This window comes from Quercus suber, unplaced genomic scaffold, assembly GCF_002906115.3.
Source record: "Quercus suber isolate HL8 unplaced genomic scaffold, Cork oak 2.0 scaffold_84, whole genome shotgun sequence".
Lineage (NCBI taxonomy): Eukaryota > Viridiplantae > Streptophyta > Magnoliopsida > Fagales > Fagaceae > Quercus > Quercus suber.
The window spans coordinates 727,045-745,075 of NW_027069549.1; the positions used below are offsets into that span (position 1 = coordinate 727,045).

Sequence of the window (18,031 nt, forward strand, 5' to 3'; positions counted from 1 at the left end):
TATATTACCTATACTATAAGATTTATTGTGAAAATATTGTGATAAAAATTGATACAGATTTTAATTTTAACATACTATTAAAATTATTTTTTTCTCTTTCTAAAAAAATTATTTTTTCTCACCAATATTAGCTAATAATAACTACCACTTAAGATTTATTGTGAAAATATTGTGATAAGAATTGATACAGATTTTAATTTTAACGTACTATTAAATTTTTTTTCTCTTTCTGAAAAATTATTTTTTTTTCACCAATATTAGCTAATAATAACCTACCCTTTAAAATTTATTGTGAAAATATTGTGATAAATATTGTGGTAGTATTTTTAAACTGTGATTTCTAATTCTTTAACTTTCTTTCATCCATACGTTTCCTCTTTTCTTTTTTTTTTCTTCTCTTGCATTTTGTCTACCACACACGTATACCCATAGGATTCCTTCATCTCTTTTTTTCCTTTATATTCCACTTGATTCCAGAACCTTCTTTTCTCCTTATTTCCCCAGCTCTCTCATTCTCTGCTTTTTTTTTTTTTTTTTTTACTTGGTTCTCTAGCTCTCTCTGTGATACTTGATTCCATAATCTTGCTTGCCTTTTTGTGTCATTATCTTCAAACACACACAGACACGCATGGAGAGAAAGGAGAAATCGTCTTTGCTCCACCACACCGCCACCGTTGCTCCTCCTCACAGTGGAGTGCATGCGACCAGGGGTCAGATCGGCTTCTATTTTTTTTGATCATTTATTGTTCTAATTTTTTTTTCCTGTTCTTGATCTGCTGTTGTTGTTGTTTTGATTTTAGATTTGTTGTTTAAATTATGTCAGTTTTATGAGAGCAGGAATTTTTTTGCTTTTATTGTTGTGGTTTGAGTAATTTTAAGATTATGTTTTTGAGTTTATATTTTGATTATGCTTGAGATGAGAGGTGTGAGAGTGAGCTCGGACAGGCATGAGAACTGAGGGCTTTTTATCAAGGGTAATTTGGTAATTGAATGAATTAGCAACGGATACTTCTGGAACGCGCATTGGACTTTTTGGTTATGGACCAAAGCAGACCCATAACGCAAACGCGCATTTCTTCAGAAAAATAAAACGCAACTTTTTCAGGAAAGTTGCATTTTATACTTACCAAACGCGCGTTTTGGTCTGTCTTTTTTGAAAAGCCAACTTTTGAGTTTCAAACGCGCAAACAAACAGGCACTAAGACTGTTATAAAATATATCTATATATATATTATTAAGACCAATTTTCTTTTACGTTCTTCTCTTTTTATCTAGTTTCCTAGCAACTTCACACAACTATCAAATCCGTCATAGATTAGACCATTTACAGCCACCATCAACACCCAAACCCTTAAAGGTTGAACCACCAAGACCGAAACCCCTCAACCACCAGAAATCAATTTTGCTATTTCTAATCCAATAACACATTCAAATCTGCTAGGCCTAGATCCATATCACTACTGCTGATATTGAATCCCAATCACCTATCGTGGAGTGACTGGAGGTAGATCTGTTCTAGTGGTTTATTGGAATGTACGAGACCCACTTCTCCTCCTCATGTCGCCCACGGCGGTGTCCTCCACGTCCACGGTTCTGCTTAGGCATCTGCTGCCGAAGCCTTGCATAAAGCCACTGATGTCTCCTCTTGCTCCGCCATGCTCAACCATGGTTATTGGATATAAAGATTTGGATTTCTGCCTGTGTGTGAGAGAGAGAGGCGAGGAAGGAAGCTTATGTTATTGGAAATAGATTTGGATTTCTGTGTGTGTGTGTGTGAGAGAGAGAGAATGAGAGAGCGAGGCAGAGAAGATTATATCATTTGGTTTCAGATTATGGTGTTGTTGGATATTGTATCGTATCTAAGAAAGTGCAAGGATGGGAAAGAAAATAAAAGAAATTCAAGACTAAAAAAAAAAAAAAAAATCATTTTCTTTATTTTTGTTCTTTCAATTAATATTTTCAGTTTTTTTTTTTTTTTTGTAATTTTGTTTTAAATTAAAATGCTTAGGTGGCTTTTTAAATATTTAAATATTTAGTTTTATATTGTTATATTAGCTACACGTGCACCAACAATGCAAATCATTTGCCATGTAATGTAGACATTTATTGTTAATAAGTTAACGATAAAGACTAAATTGACTGCAACTTGAAAATAACAGAGACCAAATTAACAAAAAATATTTTATATCAAACGATACTACGTTATCCATATCAAAATCTAAAAAATGAGAGACATGTGTACAAAAATAACTATGTACTAACACGTCTTTCAATTGTTAGTAGGTTAGTTATTTTTTACTGATATATCTTACACTTATTGGATTTTGATACCGCTAACATGGTATCATTTGATACTAAATACCTTCTCTCAAATTGACTGTGACCCTAAAATGTAAGGACCCAAATGGTGTTTTTGCCTTTTTTGTTTTGTTTCTGTTTTTTTTTTTTTGTTTTTTCCTTATGGATTTTGGTGTAATATTGTCATATACAAAGCAGATTATTGGTTGTAGCGTTCATACTCAAGAAATTATGTTGATAAAATTCACATTCAATAAAGAACAATATTGGGTTAATATGTATTATAATTTTCATTTTGGGGTTAATAAAGAACAATGTTGTAAGGGAGAAGATGGCAAGTTTGGTCAAATCCATTGTCCTACAGCCAAAGAATTATCTTTAAGGTTGAGCTTGGACTTAAAATTGAGGCTCGATGAACCAGCTAGGTTGAACTGGGATTGCATGTCTTTCTTTATTTGTTGCATTTACAAAGTGTTACTGGATCCAATAACCATCTTACGCATATTGTTTGAGTTTAGGGATGAATGTATCATGAGCAAAAAGGCATATCATAGCATGTAGATTTTCATACGAGATGTTTAAGGGTCATTAGAAAGAAATTTTTGCACCAATTTTTTAGGAACTTATTTTAATATATTCATGAACAAGAATCAAGAATGGAAAGAAAAAGGTGAAGAAGTTGAATTTGTTTATTTTATTTTTTGATATATATTTTATTTTGAGATGGGTTTAAATTACATCTGGTGTAACTCTACAAAAATTTTACCTTTTTTAAACCATAAATTTCTATGAAATCTAATGGTTAAAAAATCACTATAATTAATGTCTTCTTTAAAATTAATTGCTTTCCATATTAGCTAACCTAATTAATTTGAGAGAATATTATATATATATATATATATATATATATATATATATTAAATTTTCTTTCTCTCTCCTAATCAATTCATTCCTAACCTTACACAAAAGCATATCTCAACTTTCTTGGGCATGGAGGCCGTTGTGCTAGACTTTCAATTGTTAAAGAAGCCATTGATCAGGGATTGTGTAATGAACAAGTTTGCATAATCAAACAAAACCCTTGTATTATTGCTTGCTTGATTTATCAAAATTAACAAATACTTTTGCTGGGAATCTTCTCAACATACCCATTATAGCTTTCGAATGTCACATTGCTAAATCCACTAGAGAGCAAGGGCACTGAGGATTTTTCACCAAATTTATATTGAATGACATCATCAATTGCAAAAAAATTAAACCTTTATCTTTCACAATTACCTAGGGCTGCATCACTAATAGCTCCAATGCTAGGCTTAAATTATAGAAAATCCTGCAATAATGCAATGGTTAGAACCTAGAAAGCAAGCACCGACACAGTTCCAAGGTCGTCGCATCGGAGTCTCATGCAGCCTGATGTGGTGTCCGACTCGCTGACTCTTTTTTTTTTTTTTTTTTTTATTCGCACCGACTTGGCCAGATTCGTGTTGATTCGGGCCAAAACGGGCCGATTCCGGCAAAAACGGGAACCGATACGGCCATCGAAACATGCTGATACAGCCAATTTCAGTCAAAACGGCCACCGAAACAGGCTGATACAGCCAATTCCGGCCGAAACAGCTGCCAAAACAGGTTGAAATGGGTTCCGGCTGCCATTCTTCTGCTTCATGTGGCCTTGTGAGAGGGAAAAAAAAGAGAAGGAAGAAGAAGATGAGAAGACACCAAAAAAAAAAAAAAAAGGATGGAAGAAGAATAAATGTACGTAACAGAAGAATATAATATAAAGAGGTGGAAAAGTCAATTATTTAATGTGGGTGGGCTTGGCAATTGAAAAATGAGTAAAGGAACCTTCTTGAAATGTGGTTTTTTGCTTGCAATTACCAAAAATATTGATTTTATTTAAAACAAATCATAATTATTTATTTTTTAATAATAAATTCTACCATTTATTTGAATTTTTTTATATAAAAATATTAAATTCACTATATAAAAATATTTTTAATAATTTTTTAATCGTCGAGTCCCACTGCACTCGCACCCACCTTTTTCAAAAATTGCCGAGTTCCGCACCCGCACTTGAGTCTCGAAACGCACCTATACTTCATAAGTCAAAACTACAGCTAAGCACCACCAGTGTGATATCTATGGCATTGTTGATTAAAATTCTCCACAAATTTCTAACGACAACCAGGCAGATTGATAGTATAAAATTTAGTTAAATCTCATATTCTCAAGAAACAAGAATTAAAAATAAAAGCCAATTCATCCCAAAGTATACTTTCTTCTAAAAAACTTCTTCATACCAATGATTGTGCATGTTTCACAATCAGAAGATAGTTTTTAGAAAGTATTTACAAGAACACGAGTATGCAGAAGCCATTTGGCTTAACCTTGCATGTTTAGACCCCTAAGGCTAATCAAGTAAAAAACTGCTCATGCATGAATCTTCTGGCTACTAAATTTTGAACCTAGCTTGATCTCATCTCAGTTGTACAGCAGGCAAGCTTGGACAAAGAATTAATTGGCTAAGTTTAGGCAACCATTTCAATCCAGTGCATATTTCCATGCCCAAGAATGTTGAAAATATGCTTTTGTGTAAGGTTAGGGATGAATTGATTAGGAGAGAGAAACAAAGTTAAAATGAAAATTGATGATGCCAAAAAATCAACAGTAAGCCATATAATCTTTACGTGCTCGAAACGACATCTGCACAATTCAAAAAAGAGAAGACCTCACAGAGAGCACTAGTGTGGTGACGGCCAAATACCCTCCGAAGGTCAAGTTAGAACTTTTCACAACTCTAGAGTGCTAGAGCTGGGGTGAATTATATGTACCTTGGTTTAGAAGTCTTTTCCTTATAGGAATCCTTATAAGTGTATATTGCGGAATCCTTTCTTTATTGGAGACTAACACCAAGCGTGGGATACAAGACATTTCCTTATATACTCATGCTTGGTGGCCAAGTCAAAATTATGTCAGAACTGTCGGCTTTAGTGGCGTTAGCTTTCCATCCTCCATTCATTGACCTCGTCAGCTTAAAGCCGTAGACTTCCTACTACCTTTACTTGTTGATGGACAAGTAAATTCGACGGGCTTGTTTGGAACGTCGTTCTATGCCTTTCCTTTGGTGAGCATATACTTACAATTTTATCCTCATCAGCTGCCCCTTAATCCATATTCTCGTCAGCTTCAACTGACGCGTTATGGAGTTAGAATTTCACTGCTAATTTTCTACTTGGCTAGGAGAGAGGGAAAATCATTTATGGGTGACTCCTCAAGCAGCCATCATCAAATGCTTGGACACGTGGCGCATTCTGGTTAGCTCTGCTTCTAGATGAGGGCGTCGCTTCTTCTTCCGTGCATTTTTCCCCTTATATATAACCCGCCTCTCCCCTTCATTTCTCCTATTTCAGCCTTGCTGATTTCTTGAGAGAAATCTCGTTGCCTTTACTCCATCAATTTGTTGACCCCGTCACTTGTGTTGTTACCGTCTCTTTCGAAATCGTCACTCGCTCAAAAGACTTACTTGTAAGTTCTCTCTCCTTTTCCTTATACGTATGTATTTTAAGCTCATTGATTAACTCCATAGTGGGGCTGTCATCTTAGGTTCTTAGAATGAATCTGTCACTTGTAGGTAGTTAGATGTCAAGTGACGCATTTAGTGATCAGTCGTTAGTCCTCGATGGAGCAGGCTATGACGAGGTATTTGGTTCAGGTCATGAGTCAGAGGGCCTTTCCTGGTTGTCAGAGAAGGAAACGTCAACCTAATCTCCTGATGAGGAAGTTGGAAGTTATAGAGAGGAAGGTGAGGAAGAAATAGTAAGTGAGGAGGGTGAAGTTTAGGAGGGTGAAGAGGAGAGGGATAGTGATGGAGACGAAGATGAAGGTGATGAGGAGTCCTGTGAGGGAACTTCAGGAAGTCCTAGATGCAACCATCCCTTCATCCGTCCCGAGGACTGAGCCGTCAATAAATTTCTACCAAAGATGAGTGATAGGGTTTTTAAGGAGTTGCGTACCCGTTACCAAATCCCAAACCACATCCCCATCCATCGCCCTAGGAAAAACGAAAGGTGCTATACGGGGAGGACCGTAGACGTCGGCATGTACAACGCCATGTTTGCTGTGGGTCTTAGACTACCACTGACAGCTTTTCATCGTCAACTAGCTGATTTCATAGGGTTGTCCATCAACTAGATCGCTCCGAATGCTTGGAGGATCTCGGGGTCGTTTGAGCGGAGGAAACCGTCAGCTTTCATTGGACAAGTTCTTCTATTGTTACAGACCCCAGCACATTGTTTCTTCTAAGGGGACATATCATTTTGTCAACCGGGAGGACTTAAGACTAGTGTCTGATATGCCAGATTCTAACAGAAATTGGAAAAGTAGATACTTTTTTGTTAAGGGGACATATTAGGTGTGTCGTCAGGAGGAATGGGAGACGATGGCCCGTGGTTACTTTGACAACACTTGGTCTTTTATCAGGGATTCAGGTTGATTTCGTTTGCTCTTTTTCCCTTGTTTGTTTGTTCCAAGCTTCTAACACCATCTATTCTTCTTGTTTTCAGCTAGCATTCGCCCTTATATTATAGAGGAGTAGGAAAAATTTATTCGCCGAGCAACAGAAATCCCGTTGGGAGAACGGAAGTGTTGGGATCTCATCACACTCGACACTTTGCATGCTTATTAAAGGGGCCTTAAGCCAACACTAGAAGCTCGTAGATTAGACGAATACTTTCGTCGCCATGAGTAGATTTTCTACCATTCCCGTCATTTTCGTTCTTACCGTTGGCTTTTCTAATGCACGCCTATTGTCTTTGCAGAAATTGAGTCAGCTGAGCAAAGGGTGAGGGCGGCAGCTGTTCGTAAGAAAGAGGAAGAGAAGAAAGCCAAGGCAGGGGAGTCCTTGTTAGCCTTTAAGACTATTGGTAAGGGGACAGCTAAGAGGAAAAATGACGGGAAAGACGACCGTCTATCAAAGAAGGCGTTCGTCACTCCTGGAGGAAAATCTCCAAAGTACCCTGCTCAAATCAGCTTGTGTGCCAATGATCGTGACCCTGAGTGTTTTCTGCAGATCCCTTTGTGGACTTCTCTCTTAATGTAGTCCGCTTCCTTAAGACCCAAACATCTTAGGTACCGGCGGGAGAAGCCTCTCTTATATAAGACGTTCTTCATCAAGATGAATCGCACTACTTGGACCTTCAGCTTTCTTGCGGCCTCCCTTCCATTTGGTAAGATGCCATTTTTCAAGTAAGAGACTAACGGCGTGGTCTAATTGCTTTCGAAACCTATCTCCTGCATATCGACGAAATCTATTAGTGGAGAAAGCTGAATAAAAGAGAGTACATTATCAAGGGTAGTCATATGTTTAGCTGAAGCGGCTTTGGCTAGGAGGTCGGCTTGCTCGTTCTCTCTTCTGGGGATCTAGATAACTTTGGCCTTCCGTTCGTCTACCCTTCTCCTTATTTGGTCCATATATCTCTTCATTCTTTCGCCTTTTCACTCATAATTCCCATTTACTTGGTTAGTGACGACCTGAGAGTCACAGTAAAGGACCATGCTTATGGCTCTTGTTGCTTTGGCGAGATTAAGCCCCGCCACTAAAGCTTTGTACTCCGCTTCATTGTTGGTGGTAGGGAAGTCAAGGCAGATCATACATTCGATCTAGTCTCCTTCAGGAGAGAGAAGAACGACACCTACACCTCCAGCTTGCCTATTGGATGACCCATCTGTATGTATACTCCATTGCGGACATTCATCTGCCCCCTTGTCTTCCCTGTTGGTGAACTCTGCTATGAAGTCAGCGACGACCTGCCCCTTAATGGCGGTGTGTGGGTGGTACTGAATGTCAAACTCACACAACTCTATCGCCCATAGCACTAATCGACTAGCAGCTTCGAGGTTACTTATTGCCTGCCGTAATGGCTTGTCGATTAGGATGATTACCGTGTGGGCTTGGAAGTATGGCTTGAGTTTGCAGGCCGCCGTAACTAAAGCGAAGGCGAGATTTTCCATGGGTGGATACCTTTCCTTTGCACCACAAAACACCCAGCTAGCATAGTATACGGGCTTTTGAACTTTGTCTTCTTTTCTGAGCAGGGCCGTGCTGACAGCTGCCGGGGAGACAGCTAAATACAGGAAGAGCTCTTTCCCCGGTTGCGAAGGACTTAATAGCAGTGGGGAAGAGAGGTAGGCCTTTAGCTTCTCGAATGCTTGCTGACACTCGATAGTCCACTCGAAAGATTTCTTCAGCGTGCTAAAGAAGGGCAAACATTTATCTGTCACCCTTGATACGAACTTGTTTAGGGCAGCTACTTTACCATTTAAACTCTGCAATTCGTTCACGTTCTTCATGGGGGCCATCTCTACTATGACTCTGATCTTGTCTGGGTTGGCCTCGATACCTCTTTGAGACATCATAAAGCCTAGGAATTTTCCTGCTATCATCCTAAATGCACACTTAGTCGGATTAAGCTTCATGTTGTAGGAGTGAAGGTGTCAAATGTTTCCTTGAGGTCTTCCAGATGGTCATCCTCCCTTTGGCTTTTTACTAGAGTGTCGTTGACGTAGATTTGGACATTCCTCCTTATTTGGTTTATGAACATCTTGTTCATGAGCCTTTGATACATTGCGCTTGCATTCTTGAGGCCGAATGACATTACTTTATAGTAGAAGAGACCTTGGCTGGTAACAAATGAAGTCTTCTCCTAATCTGTTTCATCCATTCGGATTTGATTATACCCTGAACCATAAAGCTCAGTAGCTGGTGCTGGGCTGTAGAGTATACCAGTATGTCGACTCGAGGAAGAGGGTAGCTATCCTTGGGGCATACTTTGTTCAGACCCGTAAAGTCTACACACATCCTCCATTTCCCATTGGCTTTCTTAACCATCACCACGTTTGCTAGTCAATCGGGATAGTATAATTCCCTGATAAAGCCTGCCTTTTGTAATTTGCCAACTTCTTCTGCTATTACTCGGTCTTGTTCTTGGGTGAACACTTGCTTCTTTTGTCTAACCGGTGGAAAATAAGGCGACACATTCAGCCTGTGTACCATGACTAACGGGTTGATTCCTGGCATGTCTTTGTGACTCTAGGAAAATACATCCTAATTCTCCTTGAGGAAGGCTAAGAGTGCTAGGCGAACTGTTGGGCTGGCGAGAGTGCCGATCCTTGTTTGTTTTGTCTAATCAAGAGCTATCAAGGGGTATCTCCTCGAGCCTCTCTACAGGTTCTGCTCCCGTTCACTGTTCCTTTATGCTTATGGTTTATAGATGGTCGTCCAATTTCAGCATTGCAATATAGCGTTCGCATGCGACTACTTGATCTCCTTGCAATTCCCCTACTCCCTACTCGGTGGGAAATTTGATCATCAGGTGGTAGGTTGATGTTACGGCCTTTCATGAGTTAAGGGTTGGTCGTCCTATGATGGCATTGTAGGTGGAGGAGCAATCGACAACAAGGAATGTAACATTCCTAGTGATTTGTTGAGGATAATTCCCAATTGTTATAGGCAATGTGACCGTGCCAAGGGGATATACTTTTGTTCCTCCAAACCTGACGAGTGAAGCATTGGTTGGAACTAGACGTTCTCTGTTAACCTGTATTTATTGGAACGCTGGGTAGTAAACAATTTCTGCAGAACTTCTGTTGTCAACCAAAACACGATATGTGTTATAGTTTCCTACTCAAATGTTAACGACGAGTGCATCGTCATGTGAGTGGCGAAGATGTTGAGCATCTTCTTTTGAGAAACCAAAAATGGGGTTATCGACCTATGGCGTCTTTAGGATGATGCCTGCTAGCTGAACGTTTTGAACCATTTTGAGTTAAGTCTTTTGGGCCTTTTTAGATGAGCCGGTGGTTGTGCCTCCCACAATTATCCTTATGTCTCCTAGAGGTGGTTTGGGACACTCGTAGTCCCATCGGGGGGCTTGTTCTTGAGGAGGTGGATCTGTTCTCTCCCTGCTGATGAACTTCTATAATTTCCCTTGCCTGATAAGGGCTTCGATCTGCTGTTTAAGTCATAGCAATCGGTCGTATCATGACCGTGATCACGATGGAAACGGCAATATTTATCTTTAGACCGTTTGTTAGGATCTCCCTTTAGCTTTCCGGGGAAGGTTAAGGCTCCTTCGTCCTTGATTTGCATTAGGACTTGGTCGATTGGGGTAGTCAGTGGAGTGAAGTTCGTGAACCTCCCCGCAGGGGGCTTAGAGCACTTGTCATCCCTTCGTTCTCCAGTTCTTGCCATCTTCTGCCCTCTGTCTTGTCGCGTATCTTCCTATCTTTCTCTCTTCTTAGGATTTTCCTCGCGAGCCAACAGCGTATCTTTGGCATTCATGTACTTGGTGGCCCTGTAAAGTACATCCGACATGATTTTCGGGTAGTTCTTATATAAAGAAAACAAAAACTTATCATTCCGCAACCCGTTTGTGAAGGCTGCTACAAGTATTTTGTCGTCAGCTTCATCGATCGGGAGCGCTTTCTTGTTAAAGCGGGCTATGTAAGATCTCAACGTCTTGTCCTCTCGCTGCCTGATACTTATTAAGCATACATTATACTTCTTATACCTATGCCTCCCGATAAAATGCGAGGTGAACTGGGCGCTTAGCTCCTTGAAAGTACTAATGGAGTTAGGTGTCAATCGGCTGAACAAAATTCTCGCAAGACCCCTCAGCATTGTAGGGAAGGCCCTTCACATGATTTTGTCTGCTACTCCTTGAAGGTGCATCAATGTCTTGAAAGTCTCTAGGTGATCAAGGGGGTCCTTGGCTCCGTCATAGCTTTCTATCTGTGGCATGAGAAACTTCTGCAGTAGGGGGAAGGAGTTGACGGATGTGGTGAAAGGCGAATCAGTTCGGTGGACCAGATCATCGAGGTCGTTGGACACCCGTCCTTTGAGGGCATTCATCATAAGGTCCATCTGTTCCTTCATCATCTGCATCTTCGCGACAATGTGGGGTGAAGCCGTATCAATGATGGATGGACGGCTCATGTCTTGTCGCTCTAGTCTGCTTGGGGCGTTACTACCTTCCGGCCCCTTTCGGTCTATTCGCTCGGCATTGGTACCTTCTTGGCCCTCCTCCTGAGTGTCATGCCCTACATTCTTTTGACTCAGCTGCACTTCCAAATCGTTATTATGCTTAGTGAGTCATTCAACGACTACAATGAGAGTCTACACCTGTCTCTCGAGTGCAGTTGGGTGTGGTTCGTCTCCCTGAACTTTGTTGATGGTCGCCATCAAGCGAGTAAGTACCATGCAACTCTTTGTCTAGGAAGTGATAGTATGGCTTACAATTCACGAAGCGTTTCCCATAGACGGTACCAATTGATAATGCCGAAAAATCAACAGTAAGCCACACAATCCTCACGTGCTCGAAACGACACTTGCACAATGCAAAAAAGAGAAAACCTTATGGAGAGCACTGGTGTGGTACCGGCCAAATACCCTCCAAAGGTCAAGTTAGAATTTTTTCACAACTCTAGAGTGCCAGAGCTAGGGTGAATTATACGTACTTTGGTTTGTAAGGGTATTGGAGCTTTTATAGTAGTAGATGGTTGACCTCTCTTCCTTGGTTTAGAAGTGTTTTCCTTATAGGAATTCTTGTAAGCGTATATTGCGGAATCTTTTTCTTGTAGGAGACTAACACTAAGCGTGGGATACAAGACATTTCCTTTTATACTTATGCTTGGTGGCCAAGTCAAAATTATGTCAAAACCGTTGGCTTTAGTGGTGTCAACTTTCTCCATACATTGACCTCGTCAGCTTAAAGCCATTGACTTCCTACTACCTTTACTTGTTGATGGACATAAGTAAAGCCGACGGGCTTGTTTGGAATGTCGTCCTATGCCTTTCCTTTGGTGAGCGTACACTTACAATTTTATCCTTATAAAAGATAATATAATATTCTTTCAAATTAATTAGGTTAGCTAATATGGAAAGCAATTTGAAGATGACATTGATTATAGTAATTTTCTAATCATTAGATTTCTTGGAAATTTATGATTTAAAAAAGGTGTAATTTTTATAGAGTTACACCGGTATAATTTGAACTCATCTCTTTTTTATTTTTTTTATTTTTATATATATAAGCAGACATGATAGCTTTTATAACGCACCACCAACAAAATATTGGGCGAGTCAACATTATTACAAAACTTGTGTAAATTTGTTGAATTTTATTATTCAATACGAATTACATAAGTATAATAACTCGAAATTTTTGATGTACAACAAGCCTACTTAGAGCATCTGTATCAGGTGTGGTAAATGTGCCAAATGCCAAATATTTGGCACATTTACCACACCAAACAAAAAAAAGAAGCTTTATCAGATGAGGCAAATCTTAAAACTTATACCACATTGCTACAGTACCGTTGCAAATTTGCAACGGTACGGACAGATGTGGCAAAATTTTTAATCCTTTTATATTCTCTTTTCTCTCTCCTCTCTCTTCATTTTTTTCTTTTCTCTTCTCTCTCACACACCGGCTCCCTCTCTCACATCAGACCCAGCTCTTCCCTTCTCTCTCACTCACCGGCTCGCCATCGTCACTCCGATTCGATCGCCACTTCGATCGGATCATCGGTCTCGTCGTCACTCCGATTCGATCGCCACTTCGATCGGATCATCGGTCTCGCCATCGTCACTCCGATTCGATCGCCACTTCGATCGGATCATCGGTTTCGCCATCGTCACTCCGATCGGCGAATCATCGGTCTTCTTTCATTGCCATCGTCATTCCGATCGGATCGCCACTCCGATCGGATCATCGCCGTTGGAGGCTCAAGCGGCATGGGGCCACTCCGATCATCGCCATCGTCATCGCCGCTCCGATCTCACCGATCGCTCTCTCTCTCTTTTTGTCTGTTGGTTGTTTTGATTGTTGGTGGTTGGCTGAATCTGAAGTTTGATGGTGGTAGGCTGATCGGATTGTGGGTGTGAGATTTGGGATGGGTATGAGATTTTGGTTGATGGTGGTTTTTTCTGGTGTAGGGGCTGATATTGGTTGTAGTGTTTGTTTGAGTTTTTTTTTAAAAAACCATCGTTCACCGACTATAACCACCAGCCACCAACTAGAGTGGGTTTGGCCGGTGGTTGTGGGCTGTGGTAGTTGAGCTGCGGTGTGGGTTGTAGGTGCTGTTGTTGATAATAATGAATTAGGGGATAATATATTATTTTAATATGTAGGAAATATAATTTTAATTTATATGATTGAATTATAAAACATCTGATAAATGAGATGTTGTAAAATGATGTGGTAAAATAATAAAGTAGGTGTTTGATGTGGTAAAATGGCAAAAATTTTGCAACATCTGATAAAGATGCTCTTAGTTGAATGAATTTGTAAAATTCACTATTCACTAGAGGGGATAGTAAGATAACCACCTATCAATCATGGCAAGAGATTCTTTAGGCTTGTACTCTGGAGCTGTGTGACCCGCTCCCTACAAAAAAGTAAATGCTAGAGTTATGTTATGGCTATTATTTGTAATATATATATATATATGGGTTGGGTTCAAGTTACACCCGGTATAACTCTAAGTAATATTACACTATCCAATAACTTGTTATAGAATTCATATTTTGAAAATCCCACCGTTAAATTACATGGTCTATATGTTTTTAACAATCATGTCAATTTTCATGTCAATTGGATGTTATTTACCATTTGATCTATAAACTCATCTTTTATGCATTATTTTAAACTCTAAAAACTTGAATTTAAAAAATTGATCGATGGCATGGCTATTAATCTTTGATCACTTTGAAATTTTGCAAGTATAGAGAATATACGAAGATAATATAATCTAACGGTAGATTTGTCAACCCCATATATATATACACATAGAGAGAGAGAGAGAGAGAGAGAGATGGGTTCAAGTTACACATTTTTTAAACCATTGGATTTAAGTAGATTCAATAGTAAAAAAAAGACCCTCATTAATACTAATATTCTAATTCATCTCATTTATTATCTCTTATTTAATACATTCCATATTTATTTCTAAACCCAAAAAAATTTACAACACAAATATTGCTTTTAGTTTTTCTCTATCTCTATGTTTCTCTCTCTAGAACACTCTTCTCTGGATTTTTTTTTTTTTTTTAATTCTTTAAGAAAGTGTTTCTCCTTCTCTTTTGTTTTTGTTGTAGATTTAAGTTCCTTACGTTATTATGTTTGTGTAAATTAATTTGTAAACTATGTGCTAATGATGACAAACAATTGGACATGATCCACTACAACAACATTAGATGTTATAGCTATGAAGATCAACTAATTTACCCTTTTGTTTCTGAGGAAGAAAGTTCAAAATAAGCCATTGGTCATTGTAATGGCCCCTTAAAAAAAAATCAAATTTATGCTCAAAATCAGAGTGTTTTATATTTGTTTTTAACTTTTGTTTTTGTTGGTAGAGTGTCCCTATGTTTATCTATTTTTTAACTTTCGTAACAATCTGCTAATGATGATAAACATTTGGGCATGAGATGCAACAAGAGAGTGTTCAAGAGAGAGAAGCGTAGAGATAGAGAACAACTAAAAGCAATAGTTGTGTTATAAATTTTTTTGGGTTTAAAAATAAGTATGAAATGTATTAAATAAGGGATAATAAATAAGATGAATTAGAATATTAGCATTAATAAGGTTATTTTTTTACTGTTAGATATACTTAAATCTAATGGTTTAAAAAATGTGTAACCCTTTAGAGTTACACCAAGTGTAACTTGAACTCATCTCATATATATATATATATATATATATGAGAAGTGCTAACAAATGCGGCAATGATTAACAATCTATTTAAAAAAAGTTTTTATGGGAAAAGGAAAAAAAAAAAAACAATTAATGTTTTGATAGCTTTTTTCATTTCTCATAAAATTAGGGTCAAAACTTTTCTAAAATTGATTGTTAATCATTGTCCTAAGGACACTCATTAGTATAACCCTATATATATATATATATATATATATAACAATCAACTAGTTACTTATTCTTGCCTTTACTGTTGCAAATGTCAAGCAGTACTTTTTAGATGTATATTGCATTGTGAATCTGCAGAATACAATTAAGAGTAATTTGTGAGACAATTATAAGCTTTTGAATTGAATATAACTTGTATTTAAACTTTAAAAGGATAGAGGGGATGGTGGAGGGGAGAAGAGGATTGCTGAAATATGAAATTAGAAACCTACCCTGCGACTTGCCCATCAACAAACCAAGGCCTCCAATCATGGGCAATAGTAAGGTTTAGTGATTCTATCCATGCGTGCGTAGCTATGTATGGAATAACCATGTCATGATCGCCACTGTGTTATTTGGAACAAAACAAGAAAACCTTTCTTTTATAAGAAATTTGATAAAACATGAGATAATAAACTAAATAGATTATATCAAATTTTTAACTCCCAGAGTTGAAAATGGAATCTAGTGAAGGTGCTAAAAGTTATGTGCTATAAAACATATTGAAGCACCTTGTTATTGTTTACAGAATTGTATGCCTAAACTTGGTTAGTTTTTACTAAAGATTATAGTAAACCTTGGTTAGTGTTAAGTGAATTGAATGGCCAATTACTTATCTATTTATATGGTCTAACATGGTCGTAATTTAAAGTATATAAAGTTGATGCAGTATTGATACTCTAGATAGAAAAAAAAAAAAAAATTATAAAAAAATTGTCCTTTCCGTCACTTCCCTGCTCTTTTTTGTTTCTGTCTTTTATGCAGAAAATGAACATTTTTTATTTTATTTTTTACTCTTCAAGTTGATTTGGGTTGTTTTGCCAGAAAAAAGGCTGAAATAATAGCCAACAGATATGATATTAGAGCTAAATCCAGAGAAGCAAGTGTTTAGGATATAATGTAAAGGAAAATAAGGAATTTGATGGAGAAACTCCTTCATCAGCACAAGCAGCTCAAGCATAGGTATTCAACAAGTCTATGTACTTAATTTTAAGGGAGAAAATTATAATTTTGGTATGAGAAGATGAAGACCATCTTTTGTCTCCTGATTTGTGGGTGTTGGTTGAAATGGGTACACTGGACCATAAACAGAATCAACAGATGCAAACTTGATTGAAGTTCAACAAAGAAGATTAAGGAGAAGAAGGAAAAGCATATATGTTAGAGCTTCTTGCAAATTCCTACAAGGAGTTTAAAATGCTTTCTGAAGAATCATGTGAACAACACAAGCAAGCAAGCAAGCATGAGACATTCTCCCACTAGAATATCAAGGCTAAAAGGGAAGGGGCCATTAAAGTTCAGAATCTTAGAAGAGTTTATAAAACATAGAAATGAAAGAGAATGCCACCATAAATGAGTTTTCTAGTTGATTTTCAAAAGTTGTGAAGCAAAAAAAAACTATGGTGAGGATTTAGTGATAAGATATTTGTGGAGAAAATATTGACTAGGCTTAAAATAAATAAATAAATAAACAAATAAAATTGATCCCATGGTTGATATTAGTGAAGAAGAAATTTAGAGGCGATAGGCAAGGAAGAAGAAAATGTAGGTGTTCATAGAGCAGGGAAAGGAGAGCAAATAATGAACGGTTTTTCAAGTAACCATGTAAAGGATTGTTAGTTCAAGAGAAAACTGAGCTCAATTATTTAATTGCAATAAAATTGGGTATTTCTAGAAGGATTGTAGGTTCAAAACAAATTAGTAAACAACTGGTTTTGAGAAAAAGGAAAATGAAAATAACTTTATTTTACTTATCAAAATGTATACTTGTTGATTGTTTTGATGTAAAATATTTATAAGAATTTTATTTTCACATTTTATACTATTTGTTTTGCCATAAAACATTTAGTCAAAGATAAAATATTTTCCGTTGAGCAAAGCAAATAAAATAGTACAAAATGTTTTACACTTGAAATAGTGGTTAAATATTTTACATTTGCCTCTCTCTAAGTCCTGATTAGCCTCAATATCACTCTCATGCTCTCTTAGTTTCTCTCCACAACCCACCCACTTCAATCTTTCTCTCCCACCTATCACCAGCTCCACCTTCTCCGGTAGTCCCTTGGGACTTTGACTCTCGGCATCAATGTTTCCGATGTGGATGTCGAGCATAAGGACGGTGCAAATCAGTGATAAGGTCAATATTGGGGTGGGTCGTTGGTGTTGGCTTTTGGTGGGCATGGTTTGGTGTTTTCAGGTTTTGTTTTGAGTTTGGCGGTTGGGTTTTGGTGGCAGGCATGACTATAGTTGTGGTGGTTCATGTGTTTCGATTGTGGCGGTGGGCTCCAATGTCAATGGTGGCTGAATAAGGGTGGGTTTCATTGATCTTTGATTTTGGATTTTTTTTTGGGGGGGGAGGGGGGGAGGGGGAGGGAGGGAGGGGTGTTGCTTCCTGTTGATGGTGGTATGGGTGGTGGTGTTTAGTCACTATATTTTGGTGGCTGCAGGGCAGTGGTGGCTATTTTTTTTGCCCGTTCCAATTTGGATTTTGGGCGGTTGGTGGTGGTTTGTGCTTGTATTTGGTGGTGGTTTGTGCTTACATTTTCAAGTGTCTAAATCTTGCCAAACACTTGAAAATGTTTTCATGAAAATATTTTACACTAAAATTTTTTACATTTGAAAATATTTTACACCGAAACAAACGGAGAGAGACAAAGAATGATGTTTGGTTCTTAGACACCAACTAGAAAAATCACATTGGAGTAGATGAAGGATTCTTTCTTGATTTGGATGCTACTATCAATTCGCAAGTGAATCTGGAAAATGGTGATGTT

General features: G+C 38.0%; 1 protein-coding gene across 1 annotated transcript in view; it reads right to left on the reverse strand.

The window, feature by feature from the left end:
- Nucleotides 1-3,375: 3,375 nt before the first annotated feature.
- LOC111997406 (serine carboxypeptidase-like 18) overlaps nucleotides 3,376-18,031 on the reverse strand; it is a 39,681-nt gene continuing 25,025 nt past the window's right edge. The window contains exons 12-15 of the mRNA XM_024029489.2: nucleotides 15,491-15,604; nucleotides 15,296-15,350; nucleotides 13,685-13,743; nucleotides 3,376-3,969 (exon numbers count right to left, since the gene is read on the reverse strand). Of these exons, the coding sequence (XP_023885257.1) occupies nucleotides 3,612-3,969; nucleotides 13,685-13,743; nucleotides 15,296-15,350; nucleotides 15,491-15,604 (586 nt within the window). The 3' untranslated portion in view covers nucleotides 3,376-3,611. The remainder of the gene's footprint in view (nucleotides 3,970-13,684; nucleotides 13,744-15,295; nucleotides 15,351-15,490; nucleotides 15,605-18,031) is intronic.